General features: G+C 32.8%; 1 protein-coding gene and 1 long non-coding RNA gene across 2 annotated transcripts; one reads left to right on the forward strand and one right to left on the reverse strand.

Annotated features, from left to right (window-relative positions):
* Window positions 1-3,751: 3,751 nt before the first annotated feature.
* LOC115228922 lies at window positions 3,752-4,045 on the reverse strand. Its single transcript, XR_003883278.1, has 3 exons — window positions 3,998-4,045; window positions 3,871-3,963; window positions 3,752-3,839 (listed from the first exon to the last, which is right to left on the reverse strand). It is a non-coding gene; the product is annotated as an uncharacterized LOC115228922 (long non-coding RNA).
* A 170-nt stretch (window positions 4,046-4,215) lies between these two features.
* On the forward strand, window positions 4,216-7,644 carry LOC115228931 (serine/threonine-protein kinase/endoribonuclease IRE2-like). Its single transcript, XM_036499045.1, is given in 9 exon segments — window positions 4,216-4,242; window positions 4,755-4,863; window positions 5,443-5,540; window positions 6,116-6,273; window positions 6,304-6,433; window positions 6,488-6,638; window positions 6,669-7,185; window positions 7,337-7,430; window positions 7,462-7,644. Coding segments are annotated over 9 exon segments (1,467 nt in total).
* Window positions 7,645-22,390: the final 14,746 nt, after the last annotated feature.

The following is a 22,390-nucleotide window of genomic DNA, read 5'->3' on the forward strand; positions in this document are numbered from 1 at the left end:
TATGGGGATCGTTGTTAGTGGATCATTGTCGACTCGATCAAAACAAAATACTGTTTTAAGTATTGAATTATATTAAACCATTTGTCTGACAAAGATATTGCTTATCTTGAGGCAAATAATCTTTTTTATGTTTATCATCTGCCCCACACCAATGCCAGGTTTTGCAGTTATCGGTCAAAAATTGGCCAGCAGATACAAACTTATATATTTTATATTATTATACTTCTGAAGGGGTGAGTATTCCTTTCTCGAGATATTCACTTTTCTTTGAGTATGAATAAAAATTAATTTATACAGAGATAATTGGTATTTTTTTCTCTACGGCTCTTCTTGTGTATGCTTTTACGTGGTTATAAACTCTTTCAAACTTTGGTTATAAAATATAACAGCAAACCATAACCGATATCAATTTAAATTAATATTTTATCTAGAGTTGTTCAAAATATAGATATAAATTAATTATAAATGTTTTAGAAATTCTATATTTTTGTAACAAAGTTTTTTGTGACTGAGAATAGAAAGTGTATATTTTCGATATTCACTATTTATTTGTTTTTAAGACATTCGAAATTTCAAAATCCAGGAGATCCTTGGAAATTATTAATGTCATAGTCACGAAATAGTTTATTTTATAAAGATTTGTACTCTTGAGATTTTTCAAATTTGAACAGTCGATTGGTTCAATTTTTCTATTTTATAATCACATAAAACTTTCTAAGTAACCACAATAAACAGTTTTATTTCTGTCCACTGTTTCTGATGTCCAATCTAAAATCACAATATAATATTTGTTTAATTAATTGACTGTATTTTTAAAGCTGACTATATGACTGGAGACTAAATATTTTCATAAAACAAGGAATGGCAAATTCCTCTAAACCGACTCCTCGGTTACTGGCTTCACAATTTCGAATGACTTTTCTAATAATCTCATTTTTGAGTTTGAAATATTTTTGTCGACATTCATATTCAATTTTATTTACTCCTCTGTGTAAACCATTTCGCTTTCATTATCCAGGAATATGGCTAATTTGGGATCAATCGTAAAGTTTGTAAATTTATTGAAAATTGACAATACCTGTCATTGATGATGGTGAAATTCTCAATCTTCTTTTAAGTCTATATTTTAGGTGCCTGGAAAGAATTTTTCTGGAAATTTATCATGTAAAACACTATTTACAAAACCCTTATAAGAATCCATTTCAACAAAATAATTGTTCATGCTAAATATCACGCTAGAAATTAGTTTGCCGCTATAAAAAATAACATCTTTATAATCATAACATTTATAAATAAAAGGATAAAATCACAATAAAAATCGGATATACAAAATTAAATGACATTCAAAGTGATTGCTGAACAGAAGCTAAATACGAGGGAATTCTTATTGACAATTTTACTGTTTGACTTTTTTGTTATTAGTAAATTTAATGACTTGTTCAATATACTGGTCTCTTTTCTATACCGGACAATCTCGAGAGGAATCAGTCTAAAGGAGTTTGACTGTATATCATACAAATTTTATCTGATGTTATTGCATATTTGCTAGAGTTTGACCGTCTATATAATTTTTTATGAATTGTTATTGCTATAAAAAAATAAAAAATCTTCAACTAGCATTATTGATTGCATCCAAATCATTATATTTTTTGATGATTGTCATCTATAACACTAAATTTTAGCATTTTGTTTCTATATAATCGTTAGCCACTGTCTAACTAAAAAACGACAAAAATTGAATGTAACAAAAAGTAATCCTGCTTCAAATATTGTATTTTCCTTTCAATTCGTCGAGTGCTTTCGATGAGATAGTTCCATATGATTGATGGTTATTTGCAGGAACTTGTTTTTTTGAATTATTTCTTTTTAAATTATTTTTTTGGTCTTGATTTTTTATCAAAGTTTTTTTCTCTTGGTTTTGAATTATTTGAGGACTTTCACACTGAAAGGAAGACTTTCTTCGATTGTACATGTTTGTTCTAGTTTCTGCCAACATAGAGTCTGAATTCTTTATTCCTGTACCTATAACTTCTTTAATTTGCTTTTCATTATTTTTACAGACATCTTAATGCCATATACTATCATTATTTACTTGAACTGGTGTTCGAGCTGGAATTTCTTGTTTTATTTGCGTCGTCGTGTTTTTTCAATTTAGATTCTTCAAGATTTGGAAACATTTTATATATTTTATTTTTATAACATTTTATATCTAATAGAAGGCTATCGTTCAAATTTAGTTCAATGTCTGTGGTCATAATAATTTCTTTTTCTGGATCTCTAAACCTACAAAATGTTCAAATAAAATGATATACATGTTTACATATTCCATTTCTAGAGCATCTGAAGCAGATATACGTTTATCAGGATTGAAAATTAATAACTTTTCGATCATGTATACTGCGGTTTGGTTTGCATTTTTTAGGTTAGTTTTTAATAAATGTTGCTTTTTCGGTCTAAAAATTTAAAAATAAAATAATAACAGGGACAAAGTTTCTTTCAAAAAAGTATAAGAATATTGACTATCAATGGCATTTAAGTCTATAAATAAAGTATTAAGTTTAAACCTTCGTGGCTAATTGGAGGAAGTGACTGTAAAATAACCTGAACTTGGTTAAGAGAAGAATTTCCTTGAAAAATAGGTTTCCCGCATATTATTTCGCATAAAATGCAACCAATGCTCCAAATATCGACTCCTTTAGTATATCTAGAATTGATTTTGAACTTTTAATACTTTTTTGATCCAAGAAGAATTTCTGGAGATCTATACCAACGGGTAGCCACGTATTCAGTCATAGTTGGATCAAACTCGTCAACTTCGGCATGTGAGTGTACACAACGTGCCAAACCAAAGTCGCATATTTTTGTGATACAATTTGTATCCACGAGAATATTTGAAGGCTAATATTTTTTCTAAACTATTGTTACTTTTAAATCTCTATGAATTATGTCTCCGGAGTGTAAATACTTAATTGCTTTAAGTATTTGATAAATAATGTAACATTGATGTATTTCTTCTAATATGTCTCCCCTTTGTATTATTCTATGTAAATCAGTTTCTGTTTGTTAAATACAAATACTAATACCCATAAAATCAAATATTAAATATATATCCTTCGAATCATTTACGCCAGTAACAACGTCAAGAAGAGAAATTATATTTTCGTGTTTATCAATTTGGCGAAGAATTTCAATTTCACGAAAAGTCCTCTATTTTTAAATAATGATTATTCTGTGCCTGTGCGTCAGTTTTATTTTGAAATGCGTCAAATATTTTTTTTAGTGCAACGATTTGTTTCAGTTTTTTATCATATGCTCGCCAAACAATTCCATATGCCTATTTTATTTTAAAATTTTATTACGACCCCTTTGCCTATTCTTTTCTTTATTTCAAATCTTTTTGAAATGTGTTGTTCAACTTGTTCATTCATCAAATTTTATACTACTATGGAAATAAAAATATATTTTATCACTAATTTTTTATTAATTAAAAAAACAAATTAATAATTAGCTTCAACGGAAGTAAAAATCTTTGCCACTTTTAAATCTGAAATTTTTAAGAGTATTTCTATCGAATATAAAATAAATAAAACTGTCTTCTTAAACGAATTTCGCTGTCAATTGTTAGTTCGGGTATTTTGTTCCATTTCTCAAATCTTGTATCTTGTCGACATAAAAGATTGTAGGGCATACTTCTCTGACTCAAAAAAAGTGGCAACGTTTCCTTTATAAGTATTTCTACTCAATAAAACTTTGTCATTTTTGTTATGAATTTTGTAAGGATTATATTCATCAATATTACCCGAATGTAAAAACACTCGTTGACAATTTGAATTGCTATCCTTATTCAGATTTGTCATTGGTTCTCGTTACCTTGTGATCGAAGTATTTGAGATAATTTTCGTACTCTTGTTGTCTCATTTTCCTAATTTTTTGATAGGAAATTGATTTTATTAATTGCCGCTCCTATAAATTTAGGACTATTTTAGTTATAAGTAACTTTATTCCACTTTTTATACTGTTTTTCAAGTTTTTGAAATTGCAATTCTTCCTCCAATAAAATGACTTTGTTTATAATCTTTGATATTAAATAGCCAAGGGAATACAGAATTTATTGCAGTTTCTTTTAAACGGAATAAATTACATTCATTTAAAATCTCTTTTTGGTCCAATTCCTGTTTTATATGTACGCTATATCTTTTATCAACATCAGTCATAATGTTCAAAAATCTATTAAATTTTAATGTTTGTAGTTTATGAAAAATGCAATATTCAGTTTATTTACTTCGACGATTGTCGCAATCCACTATATTTAATTATATATTGATTTTGAATCCATGGTAATGAAACCGTAATCATAAAAGGCTTATTTTTAATTTAAAAGTTTTAAAAAAATAACTACTTTTGATACGTAGTTTATTTAATTGTTTTTTAAGTGCTTTAACAAATTAAAAATAATTATTTTCTTTCTTTAAGACCAGCTGTGTCAAAAACAATTTATTTTTGGTCGAACTGCATTAATTTGAATGTTTTTTATAATATTTATTAAATTTTTTTTAGGAATTAATAAACATCAAATTTTATGAAAACCAAGTTTTAAAATAAAATTATATTTAATTTATAAATAGTTATATTATTTTTGTTAATTTTGAATTAATTTATTCAATTACAAACACTTTTATGTTGTTCTTGATTTTGGCAAGTCTAATATACAACAAAGTAATTTATATATATAAATACTTTTTTTTATTACTTAGAACTCTGAAATATCACTTCCTGACCAACTTTTACTTATAAACACAATTGATGGACGACTTACTGCAGTAGATAAAAATACTGGACTAATCAAATGGACAATTCAAGACGGTAACATATGTTATATATATATTAACAGAACCAACAATAATAATTGAACAATTTGACTTAAAAATGTATATATTAAATAAAATAATTTTAGGAATACATTTTTTCCAAACCCACGTGATGGGTCTCTTTATTCAAGTCATGGCAAAGGGGTTAGAAAGTTGACTGCAAGTATTCCTACTTTGGCCATATCCCCGCCTACTATAACGAATGATAGACTTATATATTCAGGTCAGTATATATATGTTATATATAGGATATAAAAAGGACTCGTGGGTTGATGTGGATCTCCAAAATGGGCAGGTTTTTGCAGAGGCTGACTCGGATATTTGTGCTAAACACAACTCCATTTTTGGTGCCCACGTACAAATAGCAAAAATAAGTTTATAATTTATTTAATTATTTAAATATTAATTAATTAATTTAAAATAGAATATAGTGTAACAATAACAGATCGAGATACATTTAATTGCAAGTTGTATTTATGATTATTTTTCAGATCGAATATTACTTATAATCAATTTTTTGCTTCTGGGTCTGTTTCTGTGGAAAATTATGGTCATTTTTTGTCTTAATTTAAAGGTTTGAGACACTTTTCCTCCACTTTTGGAGGCATTCTGGCCACATTAGATGCAGAGAATGGCAATTTGTTGTGGCTTCAGCATTTTGACTCTCCAATTGTAAGTATTTTTATTGTGGAGGACTCTGTATTGCTCACTGTGCCCTTCGTTACACTCGATGAGGCCACTTTTGACACAATTTTTAGCTCAAGTGGTGCTAAATTTAACCAATTTTTTGATATTTATCATCAGAATTATCAGTTTGTGTGTTTTTGTTGTATTTTTGTAGACCAATGGTTCATATTAGTAGAACTGAGACTGGATACTACTGTCTTCCCATCTGGATTGACCAAAAAGTGACCCCGTCTATTTCTGTATTCAATTTAGTCATGTGTATTAGAAGTTGCCACGGTTGACTTATTCTGAATTGATGGGCAAACAAAATGGATTGATTGTGGAGTATGTCACATTCACAGTTTATGATGATATGTTCAGTTTATATATTTATTTTCATTTTTAGTGCCAAAAAGTCAAAATTATGAATATTTCCAGCCAAATAAGAATCAATCTCACTCTCCTGTGAAGACTGTGGGACATGATTCATATTTGATTGTAATATTTGTGTCAATTTTGGCAACTTTGATCATTTTCTACCACATTTTTAAAGTATTGGTTATAAAATGGAAATATTATAGAAAAGTGAGCCAAAAAAAGAGATTCAAGAAATGTCGCACAATTCACACATCTCACGAGAGTCAGTTCTTGAAGTGGATGGAATTGTAAAAGTGGGCAAACTGAGTTACAATCCAGCCCACGTGATTGGGAGAGGGTGTGACGGGACTGTCGTATTTAAGTATATATATAAGTCAATATATATTCTCAGAGGTAATTTCGACCGTCGGGTTGTTGCTATCAAACGTCTAATGGCTCATAATTATGTCCTGGCAGAAAGGGAAATAAATCTGCTTATTGACTGTGATGTCCATCCGAATGTGTGCAGATATTATTTTATGGTAGTTAAATACTATTTTTTTGATTCCCGCGCTTTTTGGATTATTTTATTGTAGGAAAGTACATCGGAATTTTTGTATATTGCATTGGAGTATTGTATGGGGACTTTGCATGATTTTGTTGAAAAAAATATACAAGATGTGGATTTGAGCGGGAAAGAGTGTCTAAGACAAGCCTCATTGGGACTCGAACATCTCCATTCTCTCAAAATTGGTAGAAAAAATGGATAATTGTCAGTACATAGAGATATCAAACCACAAAACATACTTATAACTTTTTCTGATAAAAACAAACGAGCAAAAGCAGTCATTTCTGATTTTGGGTTATGCCGATCAGTTGAAAGTGACCAAATGTCATTTTCCCGCCACTCGGGGAATGTGGGGACCGAAGGTTGGATGGCTCCAGAAATGATCAAGTTGAATGTCGATCGGATAGTAAGCACTCTAATAGCACGTTAGTCATCCTCAGTGGACATATTCTCTCTGGGATGTGTGTTTTATTACGTGCTTTCCCACGGGCATCATCCTTTCGGGGAGTCCCTCAACCGACAGGCTCACATTCAGGAAAATATTTTGATTTTACATCATTTGGATGCTGAACGTGATTGGATTTTGATATTTTTAGATGACCATGTGGCCAGGACACTCATTATGAGAATGTTGAGTCATGACCCTTCGAAGAGACCGAGTTGTGGAAGTGTGATGAATCAGCCTTTCTTTTGGGACTCTGCAAAAATATTGTCATTTTTTTTGGTGTATTTTTTGGTGAATTATTGTGAAAGGACACGAGTGATCGGATTGATAAACTTGATATTTCGGACGAGCTTGTACGTCGTTTGGAAAGTAATAATAAAAGTGTCATTAATTTGAGTTGGATTGACCATATTTGTGTTGCTTTAAAATCAGGTTGGATTTTGTTGACGGAATTGTAGATTTGGGGAGATTTCGTACTTATAAGGGACGATATGTGAGAGATCTGCTCAGGGCAATTCGGAATAAGGTTGGTTTAGTTTGTTATTTCGGTGTAGAAGAATCATTACGCTGAAATGCCGGATGATGTGAAAAGGTCTTTGGGGGAAATTCCAGATGAATTTGTAAAATATTTTACCAACAGATTTCCTTACCTGCTTGTTTTTGTGTATGAGGCAATGAAAGTCTGTGCTGAAGAGCCCAATTTTCGTAAATACTACTCTGTTGATAAATCATTTTTATGAACAATGTTGGGTTTTTAATTTTTATGGATTAACTTCCTTTCTTTCTCCCCTTCTCTGGCTCTGTAAAGCTTCGAGAAGGTGCAGTCTACGTCTCTCGCTGATTAAATGTCAGGAAAGGACTGGATCGGAAAGAATCAAATGAAATACTAGCCAGAGACCTCTTAAGAACAGTTGAGACTTATCTACGCTCAGATTTCTTAAGTACCTCTTGTGGTATTTTGTGACCAGTCCATCCCATTTCATCACACACGGAATGACATTGGTGCATCAGCCCTAGCTCGTTTTCAAGGAGGTTTTACTTTCTGCCTTTTCCACTTTCACTGTCTGCAATCGACCTATGCACGTGATGTCCAACTCCACAATAACAATCTCCCACTGACATTATCGTAGACCACAATATCGGGTCTGTTGTGCTGGACAACAATCGAATGTGTGCATTAAAATCCACCTTAATGCACACATTAGAACAAAGCTGGTAACAATTATGTTAGGCCATTGGTAATTATTTTATAGACAAAGAGAATCGATAAACTAATATCGTACTCTGTGATGTTATTCTCTTTTGTTGAAAATAAAAATCGACAGATTATATTTTTCCATAGTATCGATATACTAATCAATATTTAAAATTGTGGAGGTTTTGCTGAAACTTGAGACTTTTTGCAATTTGTACGAGTCTAAACTGAAGCTGGGAAACATCATCGACTTGAGTTTTCTTTGGCCTGACTAAACAAGAACATAAAAAATTTGTCGAAGAAACTGATATTGTTGGAAGAAATGATATAATTTCGAGTGACTCAAAACCTGCTCTATATTCTTAGGCAAAATAATGGAAGCTGAAAGTGCTCTCAGAATTTGTTTGGTTGACTATGTACGGGAGTGGTGAATGCAGTACGACCGTTCGATTTACTTTAAGAGTTGATTTGTAGGCAAAGAAGGGAATTCTCGTCAGTATATGAACCCATAAAGCCTTTGGGAAGACCGACTATCATTATTAGTATTATTGTGTTAGTTCAGGGACCTAAGACCGGGTTAACTGGAAAGAAGTTGGAGATAATGACTGCATCCTTTGATCTAACAATTTAGACAGTCTAGAACAGAGGTTTCCAAATGGGGAGGCGCGCCTCCCTAGGGAGGCGTTGACTCGTGTCAAGGGAGGCGCGAAAAGTATTTCAGAAACATTTTTTAGAAAATTATATCTATGTAAAAAACGTGACTATATTCCGATAATAAGAGTTATTAATTTAAAAATTATATTTTTTCAAAAATTTATTTAATTTATTAGACAATTAAATAATTTTAACACATGAATAAATTCTTGAGTGGTTGCAAAAGAAAATTCACGAATAATAAAGATTTTGACGATGGTTCAAAAAATCAAAATGATTGGAATATAATCAATACCACTGATTAGAAGGGTGTTTGAACTCAAAGATCAAGTTGCAGATTTTCTTGATGAAAATGATATTGAAGATGCAAAGTTGTTCAGGGATGATGACTTTATTGTCAAATTTGCCTATTTAGTTGACATTTTTGGGAAATTGAGTATATTGAATAAATCAATGCAGGGACCACAACTACATTTATTCTCTCAAAAGGACAAAATAAAAGCATTTATGAAAAAATTGGTATTATGGAAATCAAATATACAAAAAAATATCTATGACATGTTTCCACTTTTAAACACCTTTTGCGCCATAGTGAACATTGAAGCAAACAAAGACATATTTGCTGAACATTTGGATTGTTTGTTGAAGCATTTTGCTCACTATTTTAAAGATCTCGACTGTAAAATGTTCGAATGGATACAGAATCCATTTATTGATGAAGAAGATAATCAATTTGCATTGACAACTTTTGAAAAAGAAAAATTGATAGAATTGTCATGCGATACATTATTGAAACAAAAATTTGAGAGAGAACCGCTAATTTCTTTTTGGTTGAATGTAAGAACGGAATATGAAATTTTGTCGAATAAAGCAATGAAAGTTTTGTTGCCATTTGCTACTTCATATTTATGCGAAACTGGATTTTCTGCACTAGCTGCAATTAAATCTAAATATCGAACTCGTTTAGTAGTGACTAATGAGCTAAGAGTAGCACTCTCTGCGATGACACCAAGATTTGAAAAACTTTGCGCCAAGATGGAAAAAAAATTATCTCATTAACTTTTTGTTTTAAAAAATTGTTTTTGATAAAATAATAATTGTATTATATTATGGAATATAAAGGGAGGCGCAAGATTGTACTTTTTCTCTAAGGGAGGCGCGTAAAAAAAAGCTTGGAAACCTCTGGTCTAGAATATTTGTAGTACCCGATTATAGTTTTAGCCTGTTTGTCTACCTCAAATAATGCCAGAAGAATAAATGTAGAAACTATCTTTTTAAAAGTCAAATGTTTATATCACAAATAGCTGAAGGTGATTTCATTACACCCCATTTTTTTAAATATCTCATAATATGCAGAATTATTCCGTTTGGATGTTCATAAAATTATTTATATTCAGAAACTGTATTTTGACCTAAAAAATTCAAAAATGATTATAATTAACTGCAAATTATTGGGAAAATAATTATTCAAAAACCTCATCTTGAATGAAATCAAAGCATTTTGAGTTCCCCGCATTCCATTTTGTAGTGATTTCTAAATATTAAAAATAGAAAAAGACCAGTACTGCTATATATAAGTCGTTATATAGTGGATGGTTTTTTACGACGTTCTGCAATACTATTATGAGCGAGAGATGGGGCACCACTGAAAGTGCCATTTCAATTGCACAAAATCTAAAATACTAAGTATTAAAAATATATACAATGTGATATACTCCTTTACTTATTGGTCTTGGAATCCAATCAAAAAACATCTTTTTGACCAGACCATAACCAGATTTTGTATATTTGTATTTAATTTGTTATTATGTTTTTTTGATTTAGCATTTCTTATTAATAGAAATTAAGAGCCCTTACGCAGGAAGAATTGCTAAGTAATTTCCGCTGACAATAGCAAAGGAGACATGCTGAAAAAATCAGCTAGTCTTTCTGTAGTTGCACCTTTTAGAGATGAACAGACTCAAAATTCTTGATATGTGATATGGATAATCAGGCCCCTATGGGCAACATTTCCTTTACGTGTTATATCCATAAAAATCAAATTAATTATATTAGTAGAACATGAATTCAATTGGAAGATCAGAAAAAGTATTTATATGGAGGTAATGAATCATTATATAGTCATTCAGAAATCAATAAAAATTTGTGCAAAAAGGCTCTATTGCATACAATATATATAATTTCCAAAGTTTAAAATATTTCCAGATAAATCAAAATCATAAATAATGAATTTTGGGTAAATGTGACACCATTAGAAACAAATCGTTTCGAAACGTCATTTTTAAAGGTTTAAATATAGAAAGCATTAGAAAATTAGAACACAATTTATTTAATTACAAGTAACTATCCAAATGAGATTCCCAGGCTATAGTGAGAAGTAATATCCTGACTATCTGCAAATAAGCATTTTTCTTATATTATTAATAACTACGCCGCAAATAACGTTAGTAAAGTTATCTTTCTTTTTAGTAAACTAATCACATAGCACTCATATTAAAATATCAAAAATAAAATACAAAAAGTCGACTTTTGTGAACATTATAATTGATTAGTAAATAATTTAAACCAGCAATGACTCTGAGGTTTCTTTTAAGTCAATCTTGTAGTTTTTTGCCGAGCTGCAAGTACCAATAACATCAATGATTTAATTTTTGCTATTTATTGGTATTTTTCCACATGCTTATTTAATATGATTTGAAAGGAATAATTTTTTATGAACTTTCTTTTACTGATTAAAGAATTTGAAATTTTATTATTTTATCATTTATTATGATTTATTCCTTCAAAGTCAATTTTTATATTATGTTAAACAAAATTTCAAGGACAATTCCAACTCAACCACACGAAAGTAACATTTCAAATTGTCTACATAATTGTTAGTCCAGAATGAATAATATTGTTACAATAATGACTATTGAAAACAGATAATAATTTGTTCTAAATAATCTAGTTCTGTAAAAGCTACGATATTTCTTTTTGACATTATTTATCCAATCAGTTTGCTTAAATGCAAACGGTGGTAACAGATTGGACTAATGGGTTTTTAATGTATTCGACTTTTTAATTCCATATTGGCGACATAGATGGAAATGAAAGCATTTGACAAGTTTGTTATGGCGTCTAAGGTAGGGGCCGTTAAGCATTCGCCCACATCTGATAGCAAGCTGATCGAAGGTCTTTTTGGATGAGTTGCAGTGGCTGCACTTATTCTCCTCGTTACTGAAAAACTCTCATTTCCTTGTTGAAATCCGGTTTGATTGACTATTTAACAATAACGTAATAACGTAATATTATTATATTCCTCTTCCAAATATTCTATGTCATCATTTTTGCAATAACAATGATTCTAGTTCCTCCTCTGATGTTTCAATAGGATATTTTATGCCCATAAATAGATTAAATGGGACTTTTTTGTGGTGGAATGGACAGTATTGTTATAATCAAAAACAATGTCTTTGATTATATCGCAATAGCGTCCAAAACATTCATCAGAGTAACTTTTAGATGAAATCCATCTTTTGATACTCTGATTTAGTCTAAAGAATAATGTTATCTTACAACCTTTCCACCTGTCCCTGTACCCAAGGAGCCCTTGGTCGTCCACGGACATGTTTAATTTTGTACTTTTCACATAAACGGGCGACATGGTCATTGCAAAATTCTTTACCATTGTCTGTATGCAAGATCAATGGTGGCCCAATATAATAAAAGATGTTCTGAAATAACGAAGCAATTTCATGAGCTCTTTTGGTAAAAGATAACTCAACTATCGCGAATTTCGAAAAGAATCGACAATTACAAGAATCTAATCTTTATATAGCCAAAAGTACCCAGTTTAAGAATCATTAATATCTGAATATCTCCTTAGGTCCACTAAATCGGCGATATACCGATCGCGACTCCGCCTTGCAATGATCGGCGTAACTGGGGGTTTAGTAGCCAATGATTTTTTTGACTAAAAAATTAATAAAAAAAACTTAAAACCTGGCAAGGAATACATCGTTTTATGACACGATTGATCTCTGCACGTGATATTCCGTGGTATAAGCGCGCCAATTTTGAAAACAACCGGTCTCGACCAAATGATTCAAATTATGTTCAGCCATTGAAATAAACATTTATTATGCAAACTTCAATATATTTATCTTTAAGTTCAGCTTCATCGCTGCAGAAAAATCTTAATTTAAGTCCATCTTTAGTGATATATGGAGCTCCATCCAAAAATCAAATTTATTTGCTAATTTCAGTAGTCTTGATCTTTGCATCCGCGAAAGCGTCCTGCTGACGAATACGAGCTCAGGATTGCTCTTAAGTTCCTTAAGTAATTCTAAGTCTTCCTTTGTTACTTGCACTAAACGCATTTTTAACGTGTATTTGTAATTTAAAAAAACATCAATATTTTTTAAAAATTTATAAGTTTTCTTTGATTTCATAGAAATATACCAAAGGATTCATGTTTTAAGTTTTTTCCAACTTGACAATTTGATGTTGGTGTAACATATCTGGCGGAGTAACAGTTGTGGCCTGTGACAAAGAATTTGAAATTTTATTATTTTATCATTTATTATGATTTATTCCTTCAAAGTCAATTTTTATATTATGTTAAACAAATTTCAAGGACAATTCCAACTCAACCACACGAAAGTAACATTTCAAATTGTCTACATAATTGTTAGTCCAGAATGAATAATATTGTTACAATAATGACTATTTGAAAACAGATAATAATTTGTTCTAAATAATCTAGTTCTGTAAAAGCTACGATATTTCTTTTTGACATTATTTATCCAATCAGTTTGCTTAAATGCAAACGGTGGTAACAGATTGGACTAATGGGTTTTTAATGTATTCGACTTTTTAATTCCATATTGGCGACATAGATGGAAATGAAAGCATTTGACAAGTTTGTTATGGCGTCTAAGGTAGGGGCCGTTAAGCATTCGCCCACATCTGATAGCAAGCTGATCGAAGGTCTTTTTGGATGAGTTGCAGTGGCTGCACTTATTCTCCTCGTTACTGAAAAACTCTCATTTCCTTGTTGAAATCCGGTTTGATTGACTATTTAACAATAACGTAATATTATTATATTATAATTGACTATATAATGAATGTAAGTTTGTAATTTTTACCAATTTTATCTGGAATAGTCTCACATTACTAACTATGTTCTTCATTAATTATTCTGACCTTTGTGTAAATGTTCCTGAGAGTTTTATCATGTCACCAACAAAAATATCCAAAAATTCTTAATTTCTATTATTCTAATTCCTTATAAACAAACATACCTAACATTTGAAATACAAATACTTACATGTTGTTTAACATATTTAAAGTCATCAAACATGTTTTTTGATAACTGAATGAATGAATGAATGAATTTTTATTAACGGAAAAGCCAAAAAAGAGGGAGAAAGTTAATGAACAACGTATGCCTCTTCTTCGTTGTTTCCCTCTTTTTTTTTTTTTTTTTAATATTTAATTCGAGAGGAAAAGGCTCTCTCAAGAACACTTCCAACCGTTTCCGTCGCGTCTTCCATCACTTGAGGGATGGGTTGGTCCAACTGGAGTCCATTTGCCAATTTGATGGCATATCGCCTCGTCTTTTCGAGCTTAGCGATAATGCCATCCCTTTCAGCAGTAGGATACCATCCCTCGAACCGTAGGTAAGCAATGGTTCGACGCACGTTTTATAAACATATAAAAACGTTTCCGGGGAAAGGTGGAAGTGAATTATGCTCCTGAGAATTTGAGCGCATTTCCTTCTCCTCGAGTCGATGTATCTGAAGTAAGAACCCTTGGATCCAACTTCAACCCCAAGGTATTTCAGGTTCTCCGTTACTGTAAACCCATAGAGGTTTCTCGGCGGTTTTCGTTTTGCTCCCTGTTTTGCAATCCAAGTGGCGGTGCACTTTTCTTTTGCAAGCGTCAGTCCTTTTGATATGCACCATTCTTCCACTCTTGTCACGTATCCTTTTAACTTCCTCCACGAGATGTCTTTTCTCCACGAAGCATCCGTTATTAATATGTCGTCCGCGTAGATCATGAGACGACTGGTAGGATCTTTCGGTTTTGGAATATCAGCAACGTAAATATTAAAAAGCAGGGGGCTCAAGACCGAGCCTTGAGGTACCCCTCTTTTGAGATCGACAGATTCCGACAAACGGTTTCCGCATCGTATGTATGACCTTCTCATTGATAAATAGCTCTTCAGCCAATTGACCGTTTTAGACCCGGGTTTGCTCTTGGCGACACTTTCCAAGAGGCCCAGGTGCCATACGCTGTCAAAAGCTTTTGAGACATCGAGGCAGATAGCAATAGTCGCTGTATTATTAGCAAGACTAAGCGAGATGACTTTCTCGAGTTCTCCGAAACAATCACCACAGGATCTTTTTCGTCGGAATCCCCACTGCTCTACTGCAAGTGCACCTGATTCCTCTACGAAGTTCGAAAGTCTTGTGAAGACAATCCGTTCCATAATTTTAGAGACGGAGCATATTAGGCTTATCGGCCTATAGTTCTCTGCATGGTCCTTTATTTTTCCAGGCTTTGGAATCATACGTACGATTGACTTTTTCCAAGAGTCCGGTACGTATCCAAGTCTCCAGCTTGCATTGTATAGTGCGGTCAGTATCGTAGGATAATATTTGGAGCATGTTTGAATACAGAAATTGGAATGTAGTCATGGCCGGGTGCATTATTCTTGCAGCTCATAATTGCGGCATACGTTTCTTCCAACGTTATGTCTCTGCACAGTGGTCCCGTATGACTCAAATTAGCTCTTAGACTTCTCTGAGCCTCACATATAACTTCTTTCGGAACCATGTCGATCGGATCCACCTCTTGAACTTTTGCCAGTTGACTTCGCAGATGTGAGGGAACTTCATCGAGCGGGATATCTATTCCTTCAGTTGTTTTTAGTCGGATCTCTTCTCCTTTGTTCTCCATATTACTCAGTCTGTTGAAAACCTTCCAAAAATGAGGGTTTTTCTTATTCAGTTTCGAGCATTGACTCTTCCAAGCAAGGTCTGAATGTTTTTTTGCGACATCATTTATCTCTATTTTCACGGTACGAATCTTATCCCGAAGACGAATACGATCTATGGGGTCACTGCATCGTCTTAGCTTCTTTTCAAGGTTTCCCTTCCATTTTATAAGTTTTCCCAAAGATTCGTCAATCCGGGTTTTTCTGTTAGTATTTGACATGATGTATTTCCTGATTGAAGATTTTCGGAGAAAGTCCAGTATAGCTTCTCTGAGAATTTTATCAGTTTTTCAATTTGTATATTCGAAGGGATGTTTTGTATTGGATACGGTGTCAAATGCTTTTTCATTGATACCTCAAGGTCCGACCAGATTGTCCGAGACGTATCGTATCCGATAAACAGATCTTCGCATATCGTAGATGATGTTCGCATACACAAGGATTGAGGTAGGTGATCACTACCAATGTTTATCTCAATCCTTGGTATGCTGCATTGATGAACAAGATCTGCCGATACGAGGAAAACTCCAATACAATCCTCTCCATAACAAGAGAAGTGGTTTGGTTCTCGTGAGGTCAAAACACTAAAACCGCAGTTCTCCGATAATCTGAGGAGTATATTACCGTCCGAATTTGTGTTGGCACATCCGTACGATGTGTGTTTTGCGTTAAGGTCTCCTATTAGAATTCCTCTATCATTGTTCTGGAAAAATTCTTCAATAAGATTTTGATAATTCTTCATTGCTTTGGAGTACATAGCTCCGACAGATATCCATCCAAGGGATGTTAGTAGTTTCAATGTAATCAGTTCGCACAAATTTTGTTCGACGATTTTCAAGTCCTCACCATCAGATTGTCTTTATAATATATGGATGTCCCAGTGCCAGCCACTGCGTCAGGTCGCCATGGGATATCAATCGACTGAAAACCATGGATTTTATGATGCTGATTTCCCTTAAGCTTCGTTTCATAACAACCAATATGTCCATGTTTACCGAGCTAACCAAGTAGGTTAGCTCCGTAGCCCGTTTCCGAATGACCGGGCGTTGATAAGCGTAAAAACGCTCATCTCGTCAAGTTTTGGTGACTGTCCTCCATAACGAGCGCCACCAGTTCCAGTAAATTTTTAAACGTTTTTTTAGTCGTCGTTTTCGATTTAAGATGGAGGTCCTCCAGTTTTGCTTTTAAATGTTCATTGCATTTGTCTTTCATCTGCCACCTGTATGTTGCATGGTGGTGTCCCGGGTTTGATTTGGAAGTGTCCCCGAGTTCATGCCTTTTTTGGGTTGAGTCATATATTCGGGTGTGTTTACGCCTTGTTCCAACTTTAATTTTGGTTTTTGCGTAGATATAGTGGGTGTCGCAGTTTTCAAAGTGTTTGACATGGATTCAGAGATATCGTCAGTCTGAACCTCAGCATCCACGAATTTTGTACTTTTATTAAAGTTCCATCCTTTCCAGGTATTTTGTACTTTCACGTTTCCTGTTTCAGTTTTGATCGTTTTTCAGTTTTGATCGTTTTATCGCTGGTTTTTGATAACTATTACAGGTTTTACAAAGTAATTTTATGTACGTTCGTTAAATTCACAATAACAAAAAATATAACATTTTTAATAATCAAAAAGTGAGTGACTCGATCTCATTTAACCCATTGTCCAAAGGACCCATTGAATCACACTTTCTCCACTTGAATATACTCCTCCAACAAGTCATCATTCTGGTCGGAGATAAACCACGGCTAAACACAGTATCTAAGAAAAAACACCTTCTTTTCAATCTCGAACACTCCATTGTACTTCTTAATCGTAGTCTCTATTTGCTCTATGTAGTCCTGAATCATTTTCTTGGGTTGAGGGGACATTCTGTTGCAGATTACTTATTGGAGAACTCTTCTCTCATCATCCGACAGATCACATTGCCCTAACAGGCTAAGGTCCTTTCCTATCTTAATTTTTAATCACAAACCAGGAACTTCGAGTCATCAAATCTTTTTGATGACTCATTTGTGAACGACCCATATTCTCTTTTTGGATAACTCACTTAGAATAATCATTCCTTCAATATCGTATTCTAGAAGGTTGACTTTGACTCCAAAGTTGTCAATATTCAAGATTTTTATCATCACTGGGTCATTTTCGTTCGGGAATTGCTGTTCATAAAATCGACGATTGTATTTTAATTAAAAGTTAAATTAACCCCGCAGATATTCAATTAATACCTTATTAATTAACTCAACTAAAAACTTTAATTAAAAAATTAAACTATTTTTCAAGATTTAATTCAAAATTAGCATTAAAATTAAATTTTTGTTTGTTTTTATGCCTAATATGAAAAGAAAGGTTGACCGCGAATGTCGTGTATTCAATAAATTATGAAAAATGAAATATTTTTTTGTGAAAGATGAATTAAAGCAGAAAGCTTATTGTTTAATATTCCACGAACATCTCTCTGTTATGAAGGAGTATAACATTAGAAGTCACTATGAGACGAATCATTTTCCGATATATTCCAAGTACACTGGAAAGCTACGTGAGGATAGAGTTGAATCACTGAAGCCCACTTTACAAGTTAAATCACTGAAGGCTTTGAAAAAAATTTTGAAAATAATGAAAATGTAACAAGAGCTGGATACAAAATAACGAAAATTATTTTACAACACGGAAAACTCTTTAGTGATGGGATGTATATCAAAAATTGTATTATTAAAACAGTTAATTGTTTGTGCTTTATAAATTTGTGAAAAGACAAGTGGTATTCTGTTGCATTGGATGAGTCAGTTGACATTCCGGGAACATCGCAACTTTTTATTTTTATTCGTTGAGTTGATGAGAGTATTTCCATAACTGAAGAACTGGCATTTGTATGTTCTATTCATGGAACAACCACTGGAAAAGATATTTTTAATGAATTGGAACAAACTATAAGTGACTATAACGTTGAATGGAAGAAATATGTTACGATTGACGGGGCAAAGAATATCGCTGGTTCTAAAAAGGGTCTAGTTGGGCAAATAATTAATAAGTTGGAGGAATTACATAAAAGTTTCTGAGACTAAAGAATTTTGCAATGAAGATGCTTTCAACTTACCAAAATGAGCAAACGTTTTCGAGAATGAAATATGTTAAGTCTGCCCATTGTGGCTTTTTTGTTGTGATTGTTTGAAGCAAGATAATAATTGTTTCTAAATCATCTAACCCTTGTAAAAGTCTGGAACCAGTCCTACGATATTTATTTTTGACATTATACACTCCATGTAATGAAAAACCAGATTTTCGAATGCTTAATTTTTTTGATATTCTGTTTTTAATTTTAGACTTTTTTTAATTTATAATGATAATTTTCGTAACTTTTCTTTTTATAATTTTTCAATAATCTTTTTGTACAGCTAAACTGACTATATAAATTTTTTCTGTGTACAAAAAACCGGATTAGAAAAAAGTCAAATGATTAATAATTAATGTGTCCTCCGTGTGCTTTATAAAGCTCAATGCTTCTTCTTGGCATGCTTTCAGTTAATTTTCTCAAAAATTCCATTGGTATTTTGTCCCAAATTTTTATGATATTTTCGCATAAATCCAATCAGTTTGCTTAAATGCAAACTAAAACTCAGCAATCCACCCTGCAGTGATAACAAACGCAAAAAATAAAAAATACAAAACCAATTACCGGTGAGTATTTCAAGAAATTCAGAGAAGGGGGACTGATTATTAGACATCTTCCGTCAAATTCTTGACGCAAATACTCGTTTTTGATGATGGTGAAAAGTTCGAGGTAACTCGGAATCCACATCGAGAAGAAGATCGCTACATCGACCCGAGGACCAATAAATCCTTTGTTGATTCGACGAGTCGTGTAGTTTGGACGTGCATTGAAGACAAGCAACGTGAGGACAGACACTCGTGAGGTAACGGGGTCGTACAATTCACAACTTTTAAAACTCCTGGACGAGTATGTTGACGATTTTTACCCACGGGACAATTTTTTTAGTCGAGGACAGTTCGGAAGGGAATATCAATTTGAAATTATGTATCGAAAGCGACTTTTTTAAGAATCCAATATGACGTAATCCATTCGTTTATTCCCTCAAGAAATGGTCAATATTTGTTCGTTGGTGGCCTTAATTGTTACCAATATTAAAATGGCTAAAGTTTCAGGATCAAATAAATGATAATTTTAATTTCCGAGACAACATTTCGTGATATTCGAAGGTAGTTTGTCCATTACAAAGTCGTTGATAAACTGGAACAAGATTGTTGGCCACAAAATGGTTGGGGAACTTAAAAAATAATTTCAACGTTCTCATTTTATTTAACGGATTTAATTTATTGGAATAAATCTTAAACATAAAGGATATTGCAAGGAGAAAAATGCTGGCATCTGCAGCAATGCACAAACATTGGAAGGAATGGCTATCATTGAATCAGCAAATGTTCAATTTGGAACAAGACTTTACAATGCCTTTGTGAGATCCGTGTTAATGTATAACTCCTCCACTTGGGGTTGCACAGATACGGAACTGACAAGTCTTAATAGTTTCCACAGAGGATAATTGAGAAAACTGTTCAAAATGCAGTGACCCTATAGAATATCCAGGGAGTCGTTATACAGAAAGTGTACTAAAAGGCCGCTTTGCATTGACATTGCTGATTCCCGCTGAAAGCTATTTGGACACATATTGCGAATGGAGCACTCTGCACCCGCAAATACGGTGATGGAGGATTTCTTCCAATGCGAAAACCACGCTTCCGGAGACGCCCACGCACTACGTTACCTGTCGTTCTGAACGCAGACCTGGCCCAAATCAAATCCTGTCTCAAGACCGGTGATGACTTGGACAGGCTGCGATTCACAGCGCTTAACCAAGGAAAATGGAGAAGACTCGTTACTAACATTGTTTTGGATGTTGCACAAGTGGGACTATAATTATTATGGCCTTACAATAAATGCGTTAATAATAATAATTATAAAATGGTTTCTTAACATACTCAATTTCAAAAAATAAGCAACACTAAAATTACGTAGATCTTTGTATTATTGTAAAGTAATTTGTAGTTAAAAATCAAATACAAAATTAATTATTTATAGACGAATTGCCGGTCGATTCCAACAAAGAAGTCAAATAATGATTACAAATAACATCGACAGGAGGCAACATGTGAGATGCAAAGGTCATCATCTAAACTAATAGTAAAATCCATACATATTCAGAAAAATGAGTCTGATCATGTAAAGAAACAATCTTTTTCTTGATTACAGGTTTATAATCTTGTTCGCTTTTGAGATAACTCGAAAGAGGACCCAAAACACTGTTCTCTGGGAACAATCCATCACTCCCAACTGAAGCGGAATTCACATAAGAATTTCTTTTATGAATAACTTTCAAATTTTGTTTCTTGTCGATAACAACAACCGACCAATCATATTTTTCTGTTATAAACAAAGCTGCAACATGAATATTTATATTGCCAGCTACAATCAACCTTGTCTTTGTAAGCCCATCAAACAATTCAACTAACAATAAAGCATTAGTCACAACCATTTCCGTTTGAAAGAAACATGGCAAAGTGATCCAATTTGCTGTTTGTAGCCACGCACTTGACATTGTTTTCAAAAATAGAGTAAAAAACTGTGATATATAACAAATTAGAATACTTTCATCTTTAAGAACGTCAACAAGAAGAAGATTCAAATCCTCAGTAACACAAACAAGTAATCTTCGACATCTCTCACCGCAAAATTCGGCTTGTCTAGTAAACAATAATAACATAAATATACTTTATTCTATTATATTTTGAAAGACAGTCAATATGAGGAAGAATGGAAAAATTCAAGGTATCCCACAACAAAATTCTGTTGCAATATGGTTTGGCAAACAGAGTTAGAAATATAGAAAAATCTGCAGAGACCGCGATATTTAGAATGGGAAACTCAATTTCAAGTTCTTTGTAACAAAACCAATTATTTTCTTTTAAAAACATTTAAAAAGTGTAAATACCAGAATCAAGTTGCCATATTTTAACACAGGTTAATAAACGAGTACAAATTCTTCTCTCATTGATGTTCAATAATTGTGTAATTGGTGTAGATTCATCAACAAAAAAGTCCAAATCAAACCTATTTTTACTAATAAGAATATAACTCTGTTTTGGATTTTTTGCATTTCCAGAATTTCAGTCGGCACTCCTTAGCTATGTGTGATAACTCAGAAGTGATCAGCCACTGGTCATCTTCATTTATCTCTACAAGAACGGCCGCAGTGATGTCTGGGAAATCAGAAACGAGTTCATCATCAGTAGCCGCCACATAATTCTGTCTCACAACATCAACCTAATTAATAACAAACAATATTTAACCTGAAATAGTGGCTTACAATCGTCCAAAGACAGAAATTGAACATGTCCAATACGCCCATTTGTCATGAAAGAATTTCCATTAAATCCTGACACCAATCCGACAGGATAATCCCAATTTTTGTAGTCTTCCTTCCCGCCTGTATACCACTGACAGAAAAACTGATTTATGGAATGTTTGATAATTTTATTGCTGTCAAGAATAGTGATCGCTATAATATTAATTGAAATAAACTATTGTCGGAATGAAGAAGGCATATGTTGTGCGAATCAGGTGCGATTGATATTTGTCGAATTGGAGAGGA

Source organism: Octopus sinensis, unplaced genomic scaffold (genome assembly GCF_006345805.1).
Source record: "Octopus sinensis unplaced genomic scaffold, ASM634580v1 Contig11382, whole genome shotgun sequence".
Classification (NCBI taxonomy): Eukaryota; Metazoa; Mollusca; class Cephalopoda; order Octopoda; family Octopodidae; genus Octopus; species Octopus sinensis.